The following is an 11,881-nucleotide window of genomic DNA, read 5'->3' on the forward strand; positions in this document are numbered from 1 at the left end:
TTTATTATCAAGGCTAAGTTTTCATCTTATTTTTCTTTTACTGGCGGAAATGGGCTTCCATAGTTTACCTCTGCAAGACCGTCACAATGTATCAAGGTCTCTTGTTTTGTGACATCTTGTTATTACCATGTCCTTTTAATTTTAATTTCCTTTTTATGTTTAACATTCTATACAAGTAAATGTATTATGATTATGATTATTATTATTATTATTATTATTATTATGTGTCCTGTGGCTGTGTTTGATCGCGCTACCTGCACATTGAGATAACCAGGTTGTAGCCTATAGGCTACGTACAGTAGCCGACATGGTTAATGATTACCATCACGGCTAAAATACGTTCAAAGAATTAAAAATAAATAAATCAGACCGACTCTGGCAAGAACATTCTTTCTGGGCTTTCTATCGTATCACATTATTAGTGACCTTATGTCACAAAAGAATGAATCCATTACACATTACTGTCATCTAGCAAGCGTTCTTACCCCAGGGCGATTTACAACGAAAGTTGATCGCATTGTTGATACCAGAGGATTATCGCATCACTGGTGGTCAGTAGCCTATGCCTATTCTTCTTAACAGTAGCCTATCTGGTGTCCTCGAATCTGTCTACCAAAGTGGTAATTATTTACGCTAAGAGAGAGCTACAGCCCTTTCTCAATGAACCTTTTGTTTCTTAGTGGACAAAGGGGAAATTCAATGTATACTCCGCTCAGGTAAGGGGTTTGCCATTAAAATATCGAATTTAGGTTTTCTTTTAAACATCTTTAATTTTCCACTTGAACGATTTGGTATCATTCCCTGGCCCTGACTGCACTCAAATAACATTCCAAACGTCCTGCAGGTCAGAGATTGCGAACGATAGGAGAGGGCACAGGACAACTTTTTGACAACTCTGAATTCTTAGATTGCAAAAATGCATTTTGTGCAAATTGGCCTTGGTATTCTAAATGGGTTTATTCACTAAAACATTCGTGTAGCCCACATATGAAACCACAATAAACTATTTCATGTAATTAAACATAACAGGTTAATTGCAGGGTGCTTAGCTGGAGTTTCAACCTCAGGTTTAATCCTCTAAATTACCGAACTGCATTACAACTAGAACATATCAGAATCTTAGAAATGAAGAATTCTATGATCTAGTGGTGTAAGCGAGTTTGACCCAGAGGTTTAAATTGCAGCTAACCACGCTACACGTATATGCGTTTGTTTATCGCCTCCATAGCAATTGGCTGTTAGTCACCACTCCAATCCTAACTTGTTGATCGCTACCAGCCAGCGACCCCGTGTGTAGGCCTACAACAGGAACAGGGGGTGTTTTTAATTTTTAATTTTGATTTTTAGAACGTTCGGGTCACATTTTGGAGGGTTTTGATTGGATTACACCAGCACGGTCGTGATGACGTGATTGTCGTCAAACCTCAGTAGCACAACTAACTAGTTTAGCCGAAACAGTCAGCGAATGGTCCGCTTCCTGTTTGTTAAGAAGTTAGCTAGTTAGCTAAATAGCTAAGTTAACGTCACTTGCTTAGCACAACCACAAGAACATGGACGACGGCATTCTGACAACTCTGAAACTATTGATAATCGGAGAAAGCGGTGTTGGAAAATCCAGGTAAATTAACGTTAAATATTTTATGCGTAATCTTTCTTTTAATAGATACAAAACCTATCACCCAATTCTCTCTTTGGCTACGACTTTCTAGGTTTGCGGTAATGTAGTTAGCAACATGGCTATTTATTTAAAATTAGCTGTAGCTAACCTCTCTGTTTTGAGTTCGACCTAGCTAGTGAATTGTTGGCTACTTCGCTGAGCTTCTGGTGTATCTCACGGATGGCTTGCTTTCTAAATACTCGGTGTCTCTCCAACGTTGACTAATATGGCAGATATTTGATCGTGGGTGTTTTCGATTATAACCGGGACAACAAAATGACGTCAACAGTAATGCTGTTTACTTAAGTTTGGCTTTAGTATGATCTGATTAAACAGTAACTTGGTAGCTGGAATCCAGGACCAGGGAGCCTTGTTAGAACGACACTGAAGTTATCAAGCCAACGTTACATAACATTCAGCTGCTCTGTGTACGTTAGCCTGCTTCTTGTAAAAAAAAAAAAAAAAAAGTAACCAGTTGCCAGTAAACGTAGCTAGCTATTCAGTAACTAAAGAGTTGTATCATACCATTTTAATTTGCTAGTATATTATTGGATCAGTATTATTAGATCCTAACAGTTTGCAAGTTATGATTATGGATCTAGTATCGTGTATGGTTGGCTATAGTTACATGTATAGCTAGCCCGGCCATAAAACATAAACACAAGAATCTAGACAGCTAGACTACTTAACGTCGTCAGAAGGTTCAAAATATAATTTCACTGCGCACAAACTTATGTTCTTTTTATTTATTTATTTATTAGTTTTTTTGGTGCTCTGTTAGAATTGTTACATTTATTTGAAAGTATTGATTATCAGCTTATTTTTCCCAAAAAGAGAGCGAGAGGCAAAAAAGAGAGGACATTACATATTTATCCGTGAAAACAGTACAGTATAGAAGATGATGGATTCCAATCCGAAAATTGTTGCTATGCCCTGAAGAGCAGCAACACCTTCACACCTTAAATGTATGTTAACACAAAGGCCTCTCTGTGAACACTGCTGTCCTGACCTGGACTCTCCCAAGCTTTGCTTTGTTTAACATGCTAAGAATTTTTATGGCATAATGTGCTTTTCTTGAAAATCACTTGCTGTCACCAGGCTTTCATTAAGATAATGGACAAGTTTTATCAAGTGGAATAGATGTTGAAAGTTTTAAGGACTTTACTATGTGTAGAAAATGCCAGCTGGGAGCCTTCAGGTTTCGCAGTAAGGCATTCACATCTATTAGCATCATGTGAGGAAATTTGTCAGAAGGACCACAGAGAACTGAAGGATGAGTATGTTGTGCTCTAGACTGGGCTGCATGACCATGGCCCTGTTTCACAAAGCAGGATTACTGTTTTAGCTGGACAGCTGCAATAAGTGAAACCCTGAACCCTCCCAAATCTGGAACATGGACTGACGTAAAAACAGCTGTTCCTGGTTTTACTCTGAGCAGTTATCTAACTAACTCAGCCATCATGTTTTGTGAAATATACCCCAGGGTGGCAGTGTGTTTCGTAAGTATGGGAAAACTAACACAGACGTGTCATGTGGCCAATACTGCAACACTAACAAACAAGCATGGCTCCACACAGCCTTGGCATCTTTCACATTGGAGCTGTCAGACAGTCTGTATTGCGCTAAGACTAGCCTCAAGATGATTTTTATTGGCTGCAATAGTATCCCTCACTCACTCACTGGTTGACTGGTTGAGTGAATGGCATCTGCAGTAATAGAGTTTGTCCACTGTAGGGCGCTGCTGCAGTGCAGTTCACGGTCTGGCAAATGAGCAGTTTGAGATGCCACACAAATGAGATGGATAATGCAAATTTATGACACTGGAATGTGAAGGTTTTTATTTGTTTTACCTAAGTATCTGAATGCAACACAGCTGAGCAGACAATTTGTTGTTTGTGGTAGCAGCAGAGGCTGTAGTTATGTATTCTTTTTATGTCGTTTGATTCCTGAACTTTCCAAAATGTGGAGTAAGAACCTCACCAGTAGTTCATTCTGAGGTCAATAATGGTGTAATCTCAGGGTTTCACAGAGAGTTTGGCAAGATCAGTGTATTTTTTCCGTGCAGTCTTAGTTGACTGAGGGTATCTGAAAAGCTCAGTCTGCCCTCCAGTTTGATGCACTCTGAAGGAAACCTTTCTAATTTCTCTTTTATTTGATTTTTTTCTCTCCCTGCAGTCTTCTCTTGAGATTCACTGAGGATAAGTTTGATCCAGAACTTGCCGCAACTATTGGTAAGTTGGAATTGAGACTGAGTGCACTCCTAATTCTTCACTAAGAATGACACATCATGGTGTGCAGTACACTAAGCATTATGAAGTTAAGTCCCATCCTCACAGTTGGTTAAGTTTGCACCTATGCAGCATGTTCATTCACGTTTTACTGCGCCCATCCTCTCACACCCTTCCTTAGTTGAAGGACACTTCCCTGATCAGGGACAGGATGACACTACAGCTAGTCCCAGCAGTGCAGGGGTTGGGACAGACAGGATTTGACTTTGCAAGAGACTTGAATGCCAGCAGCAAGCTGCTCACAGATGGATCCATTTTCACTAAAAAGCTTAAACTATTTCACAGACACTGCCAATGATTTATGTTCTAAAGAAAAATGGAAAAATAATAGCCAATGATGATGCATGTTTTCATTTATGTATACTGGGTATGCATATTTTAATAGGTCCGATGGTTATTAAATTAGAAAATATGGTTACTTAATTTAAACCTAAAAATTGTTCTGAAAGGTGTATCTGAAATTACATTGTCAATCAGATTTGCCACATTGGGGGAAAAATTAGCCTGCATTCTTTTGCTGTTAATTTATCAAAGTTTTTATTTTGGTTGGCCATTACTAAGGTACTTGGTGATTCAAATGAATTCTGAACATTCCTTACTTGTACGGTGTTAGCTACAGTGAAAAGCCGGCTGTAGCCAGCTGTGCTGAGTAAAGTCTGCTTCCTCAAACGTCAGAACAGAGACCAATGTTTATCTTACGAGGCCTTTAATGGGCCTGCTGACGCGACTGGCTCTGTGTTCATTAGACTGAGTTGTCAAAACAGTCAAAATCCAGGCTTTTGTTTTTACATATGCATTTAACTGTTTGACATTGCTGTTATTTTTGGAGGTGGAAAGCAAAACATTCTGGCCCCAACAGTGACAGCACTCAGTAATGCATTTGCTTAGTTATGTTACAGATGTAGCTATTTGGCTTAATAGGGCAATTCATTTCCACTATTGTTAAAAACCTATTTATAAAAGTGTATTTAAAGTCACTGGGCAGTTTGGTGCTGTACAAAGGCCAAAGGTCAGCATCAGAGTTTAAAAGTTTGTGCTTGATGTGTTGTGTTTGTGTAGCCGTTACACTATGTAGTTTCTGAATTCAGAGCATTAAAGGCACTTTCAGCTTGTGTTCATGTCTGTCTTATGGGGCGCACAGAGAGTTAAGTGTGCACTCTGTTCTTGTGCATCTAGGTGTGGACTTCAAAGTGAAAACTGTGGCAGTGGACGGAAACAGAGCAAAGCTCGCAATATGGGTAAATGCTGCTGTTTGTGCTTCAGAGAGACTTATGGAATTTTGAGGTTCATTTGGAGAGTGTGAGATCACTGTACTCACAGAGGACACACATCCAATCCACAACCTAAAATGACAGTTTCACCCACTCAGGAAAAAGGTGTCAGCATGTTAAACTGTCTTTTATGGAGAAAACTGTGGTATTGCTATTTTTGTCAAAGAGCAAGGTTTGTAACCTCACCTAATGAATGTGATATGCTGTGAACGAGTGCACTGCCACATAGACTTCAGTAGACGTTTTATATTAGACCTGGAAGCTTGGAACATGCACACACACACACACTCTCTCTCTCTCTCTCTCACACACACACACACACACACACACACACACACACAACCGTCCATCTGGTGCATGCTGATTGGTGGTAATAATATATTGTCCATGCTGCGTGACTTGCCAACTGCTGACAGCGTTTCTGTAGAAAAACACATTTCTTCTGGGGCTGCACACCGAGAAGTCTGCAGAGGTCTTTGCGTCACAGAACTTTCTTTGGAAAGGAATACGTTTCATTTCCAAATGTTCCTGCACTACGCGCTAACACAAAATACTGCACACAGCACAAACATAATACGAGAAATTGGTTTGTGTGTGCGCATTTGTGATTGTTTCTGCTTCTCAGCGAGCCTTGTTTTCCTCCGTTTGAGTTTACTGAGTGTGGCTGCCTGTGTTTGGTAGGACACGGCTGGCCAGGAGCGTTTTCGAACCCTGACTCCCAGCTACTACAGAGGAGCCCAGGGTGTGATCCTAGGTGGGTAAACACAGTAATATCTACAGAAGCTCTCCTGCAGAAAGTAGTGTCATTTCAGGCTGTAGTTAGTCCTCAGATTATTCGCATTTGCATCTGCAGCTTTCATTATTAAGCTTTTCCTTCTCTCCAACAAAGCTGCAATGGTAATTAGATATACCTGAACAAAATTGTACATTTTTACACAGGTTTTTTTTTTTTTTGCATAATGCCAAGTTGAACTGATAATGCATTTGGTATTTTTGTGGGAAACTCAAAAGGAGGATGTAAGGTTTCTATTCAAAATCTGAACCTGAAATTGTCAACAACTTCCATTTTTCCCCGAGTGTGCTTTAAAAATCCATTGTGTTGTTGAAATTTTCTAGTCTTTAGTGCTGTAATTGTAACTGATATTAGGGGTGGTTGGTCTACACATACATGCGATTGGAAGATTTCGTGGATAAAGGTGTCATTTTTGTCATTCCTTCATCCAGTGTATGACGTTACAAAGCGAGACACCTTCTCAAAACTCGGTAATTGGTTAAATGAACTGGAGACGTACTGCACAAAGAATGAAATGGTGAAAATGCTGGTTGGGAACAAGATCGATAAGGTGAGTGTGTGTACGTTTCATTTACCTTCCTTAAATGCTTCATCAGAATAAATATCAGTACATTACATTTATTTGGCAGACGCTTTTATCCAAAGCGACGTACAAAAAGTGCATTTCATGGTCATAGACAACTACTAAACACAGGTTCAGTAAGATACAATACTTATTTTGTACAGCTATTTCTAGCCAAGAACACAGTTTAGTTCACACAGTGAACACTATTCAGACCTAACCTCTGCAAAGCCAACTAGGCAGAAGAATAAGCCACAGTATTAGGACAAATACAAATTACCAAAAAGTGCTGGGATGGGGCAACATGTAACAAGTGTCATGAAAAAAGGGGGGGGATTTAGAGTGAAATATATAGCATGGTGTATGTATAAGTCAAAATGTATAAGTACTGGGCACATGGGTTTCCCCTGAAAACCTTCTCAGATATTTAAAATTCAAATAAACTTTTAGCTTTTTTTCAGCTTTTATTTCCAGTTACCCTTGAGATACACTATAATGGCTGTTTACTTACTACTTCCTCTGCTGAAGAGTCCTGTTGACCAATACTTTCATTTTCACTGGGACAATTCTTTCATTCCTTCTCTGGTAGAACTGACCAGTTGTTCAATTTGAATGTCCCTTTAATTTTACCATTCCCTTTATTTCAGGAGAACCGTGAAGTAGACCGAAACGAAGGCCTGAAGTTTGCGAGGAAACATTCCATGCTTTTCATAGGTACGCTGTGATGCAGGCTCTTTAAAGGCCACCGTCTGGGGCCCACGGCCAGTTGTGTGGCGGTTCATGCGCTCGGGTTCGCCTGTGGCACCTGTCAGCACACCGCCGACGTGTCTTTCATTGCACGTTCTCACCTCCCACTGTCAGCCGTCTAGACCTCAGAATTCAGCTGCCGTGGAAAGAATCGGAGTGCTTACGGTTGGTGACAGTTCTTGGAAGGATGAGTCATTTGACATTATTTTTTGGTGGATAAATGCTAAGCATGTTGTGTGTAAACCTTACATCTTTTTCAAGAATATGTGCAGTCCTCCAATGTTATCATATAATCCTGCCCAGTTCTCCTTTCATGGGCAAGGTTTATCACGTGTCTTATGGGTAGATAAATGCTGAAAAATGTATCAATTTAATCTGGAAATCACCAGGGGCTAGAGTAAGCTGAACATATATAAATAATTGATTGCGAGTCGATTTGTTTCAGGGAGCAAGCCATTTACATTACTTTGGTTGTCTTTAAATTTGTCCATACCTGACTACTATCCCCCCCCCCCCAAGTCTGATCAGTTTTTTTTTTTCTAACGCTTCTTGTTGTTTGTGTAATTCTCCCTCCCTCCACTAGAGGCCAGTGCAAAGACTCGGGACGGTGTCCAGTGCGCCTTCGAGGAGCTGGTTGAGAAAATCATCCAGACGCCAGGGCTGTGGGAGAATGACACACGAAGCCAGGGGGTTCAGCTGTCCAGCACAGACCAACAGCCGGCGGGGTCTTGTGCGAGATACTGCTCCTTAGTTTAACTCCACCAAAACAAAAAACCAAAACAACTAAAAGACAACAACCGAACTTAATCGCACAATAAAGTACAGGTTGACAGACGCTATTTAAACAGCCGCTGAAGTGTAGGCTTTCGCCCATCGGTGGCTGTGGTCAAAGGGACACTGCTGTTTGCACACTGCCTACGTCATGGCAGCACTCTCAGAACCTTAGATAAAAACCAAGCCACCCTCATCTTCCTGACTAATGGGGCTTTTGTTTGGCCTCCTGGCAGAACTGCCCTCGCCATGGTAACTGGCGGCCTGCTGCTTGAGGGTTCCAGTGCCATTTACAGGCACGGCAGGGACAACCGTTCAGCCTTTTACAGTAACGTATGTTTTAATCTGTACGTAATGCAGTTGGTGACGCATTTATCTCATTAAGTGTAAAATAATGTATGAACTTTCTTGCCTGGTGTTTGATTTTCAGATGTGACTTATGACAACATTTTGACAAATGAGTGCAATGTCTTTCCTTTTCCCCCCTCTTTCCAGTAAAGCATTCTTTCCATAGAGTGTTTTAATCTGCAACTGCAGTTTTCTTTGAGAACATACTGTGTGGTTTCTTCTCTCCAAATGATTTGTACTAGTGGTTCACTAGTACAACTCGTAGTGTTTCACTGTGGAGGCAATTTTTTTATGATCATTTGATTGAACAAGTTAGTGATTGATAGTACTGGGTAGCTCCCCCGACAGTCTATGGAGATGATCAAGTCAAAATGCGAAACGGGTTGGTGTTAGAATTAACGGTCGATTTAAAGCATTATTCCCCTCTCCACCATGTGAAACCCTTTTATGATCGTTTCTGTAAAGGACATAACTTAAAAATGCAGTGGGTGGATGTGCGGCTAACGTGATGGTTATGGCACAAAAAGATGATTAAATTTCAGGGTTTATATGACCACCAGTAGAAAGGGTTAGGGTAAGGGTTAGTGGGGATGCATTCTCTCGGATGGGTCACTCTAATGTCAAGGTATAATTTAGTCAAAATAAAAAAGAATGTATGTTGTGAACAAAATGTATGATTGCCTATATTCATCATTGGAATTCTATCCAAACCACTTGGATTGAATTTCTCCCTTACTGAATGTCAAGCCAATCCACGTTGATTGAATTGCCCCTGTAGGCTGTATATAAAATGATTATGGGAATTTGCTGGGAAGTACATGCCTTTTTCTGTGTGCAAAAACCTTCACTGTTTCCTCTAAACTGCACAGCATGCTATCAGACATTTTGTTTGGAGTGTAATGCATGTGTAAACTAACCTATTTAATAATGAGCAGTATTAAGATGCTGTCTTTTTTGACAGGATTTGTTACATGTGCACACTAAGAATCATCATTTCTGAGGATACACAATGGCAGGGCATGTTCAAGGGCAATTCTTTCTGTAATTTCTAGTTTGGTTTTTAATTGAGCATTCCAAGAATTTCCTATAGAAATACAATTTTGTGTATGTATGTACTGAACATATGATATGCCCTGTAAATGCATGGCAAAATGTTGAGAATGCCAGAAATCCTGTCACAGCCCTATTAATACCTTGTTTCAGAAGCCCTCAATCTTCGACACATTTAAGAACTTGTTATAATATACTGAGGTTCATCCCAGCATTAATAAACATCATGCTTAATACTTACTGTATCTGGCAACCGCCCAGCACCAAAAACACATTTGTTAATGGTATTCTTGGGAGTAGGAGGTTCTCAGTTTGAAGAAAACCTTGATGAAACCTATATGTGAAGCCTACACTGTTGATATGGGGAATGTACACAAATTTGTGTATTATTTTCCCCCCTCTCTCGTAAGCTTGTCCACCAGATGGCAGCTTTGTTCAGTGTGAACATCCATAGGATATGAGGAGTACGGTTTTTTATACAGTATCGATGTAAATGTAGTGTTGCTTGTTGCCCCGTCCATCTGGTGTCTTGCAGGTTCTGAGTAAACATGCAGAAAATGAGTCGACACTGTCTCCATGTAGATTGTGAAACAGGTGAAGTGTTCAACCACAGTTTCCTGCCCTACAGGGGTTGAGAGCTGGAGGTAGGAGTGCAGCATTACAGGAACTCATCATACAGGAATACCAGAGGCCATAATGTCTAGAGAAACAGTAACATGGTTCACTGGCTTTTCACCTCACAGTCCAAAGACATGCAAGTAGGCTAATTGGAGACTCTAAATTGCCCATAGTAGGTAGAAGTGTGTGAGTGAATGGTGTGTGTGCCCTATGACAGATTGGTAACCTGTCCAGGGTGTGTTCCTGCCTCTCGCCCAATGCACGCTGGGATAAGCTCCAGCATCCCCTGTCCCTGACCAGGATAAGCGGGTACAGATAATGGATGGATGGATACACTGGCAATGCTCCATTCATTGCTGAAGATACAGTAATGTTCACTGCTTGTATCATTACATATCCAGATGTGTAAATGTATGCCATTTTTCTAATGGAATTTCTATTACTATTTCTATTAATTTTCCTTTAGTATATTACATAATAACAGTTAGCAGACACTACTACCCGGAGTGACTTACTGTTCACAGGGTACAATCCATTTACATGGCTTCATATTTACTTAAGCAATTCAGGTTAACTACCTTGCTCAAAGGTACAATGCCAATGCCTCAGCAGAAAATTAATCCACAACCTCTGAGTTTCAAGCCCAGTTTTCTAAGCACTATAATACACTGTCGCCCCATGCAAATTCATAACTATTGAATTCGTTTTTACACGATTGATTTTAAGGCGGGATTAAAATTTTGGCCAGTTTTTGTGCTGCTGTGTCAGACACTGTAAACAGCTTGTGGAAGCAATGTACTGTAGCTCTATGAATCTCCAGGATGAAGATTCCGTTGGTGCATTTGTGAATCGTTCTTTATTTCTTTTTATTTATTTATTTTTTTTTTATTCTTGACAGCTGTGTTGAAAATAAACCCTCACAGCGGTGTGACTGGATGGCCAGGTTTTATTAGACAACAACAATAACCTCAGCCGGGCAGTGCCATCCATCACAGCGAGGCATTCAGAGGAGCGAGAAGCTGCCGCCAGCCAGGAGTCTGCCTCAGGGCTCCGTTTGTCATTCCATTCTCTGCCACTAGGTGACGTCTGGCAATCATTTTCCAGCCAGTAACAGAATTAATTTTTATTTATGGGGCAGAGTAGTAGCTCTGATTACTTCTCCAAAACATGACTGGTCCCAACCAGAGTGAACGCTTTACATTTTTAATAGCCTTTGAGACTCGGTCTTGGTCTGCTCACTATATTTACTATTGTACCTTTACATCTGCATTTCTGTGTGAATAACAACTTCAGGAAAACCTGAGGGGGAAATGTGATACAGTCCACCAATGAGTTACAATATTAGATTTCCGTTCAGTGAGATGCTCTCAGCTAAATTTGTTGTGAATGTGCCGTCTGGTTTTAGATATCTAGGGTCACAATGCACACTGAAAAGCGAATCTGTTGTCTGATTTTAGATATCTATGGTCACAATGCATGCTGAAAGTATCTTGAAAGGCCTGCAGTTTTTGGAGATCCCCCTTTCTCCTTCTACATAAACAGCATTCATACCTTCATTTTTGAGTGACTATACTATTGGATGAAACTCTCCCCACCCACAAAGGGAGCAAAAGAAAGGTATCCTCCCCCCACCCTTTTGAAACATGCTTCAGCCCTGTACCACTTTGTGGATATAGACTAAACAGACTCCTGTGACCAAGCCACATGACAGTTGCATATATTATTTGTGTGTTTTTCTTTTTATGCTTCATTTTAGCATTTGCTGACTCAGCCTAG

At 40.4% G+C, this 11,881-nt stretch overlaps 1 protein-coding gene across 1 annotated transcript; it reads left to right on the plus strand.

Moving 5' to 3' along the window:
• The first annotated feature begins 1,349 nt into the window (after window positions 1-1,349).
• LOC135260889 (ras-related protein Rab-18-B-like) lies at window positions 1,350-9,107 on the plus strand. The gene is made up of 7 exons (XM_064346592.1): window positions 1,350-1,618; window positions 3,833-3,888; window positions 5,122-5,183; window positions 5,898-5,970; window positions 6,441-6,559; window positions 7,219-7,285; window positions 7,902-9,107. The coding sequence occupies exons 1-7, from the start codon at window positions 1,551-1,553 to the stop codon at window positions 8,072-8,074; spliced, it is 618 nt and encodes a 205-aa protein (XP_064202662.1). The 5' UTR covers window positions 1,350-1,550; the 3' UTR covers window positions 8,075-9,107.
• The last annotated feature ends 2,774 nt before the right edge of the window (window positions 9,108-11,881 follow it).

Source organism: Anguilla rostrata, chromosome 8 (genome assembly GCF_018555375.3).
Source record: "Anguilla rostrata isolate EN2019 chromosome 8, ASM1855537v3, whole genome shotgun sequence".
Taxonomy (NCBI): Eukaryota; Metazoa; Chordata; class Actinopteri; order Anguilliformes; family Anguillidae; genus Anguilla; species Anguilla rostrata.

Bases quoted from the DNA above. Each gene is read 5' to 3' on its own strand.
- LOC135260889 (XM_064346592.1), top strand. From the start codon at position 1,551: ATGGACGACGGCATTCTGACAACTCTGAAACTATTGATAATCGGAGAA. The intron at 1,619-3,832 runs GTAAATTAACGT...CTCTCCCTGCAG, and splicing joins AGCGGTGTTGGAAAATCCAG to TCTTCTCTTGAGATTCACTG. The intron at 3,889-5,121 runs GTAAGTTGGAAT...TTGTGCATCTAG, and splicing joins AGAACTTGCCGCAACTATTG to GTGTGGACTTCAAAGTGAAA.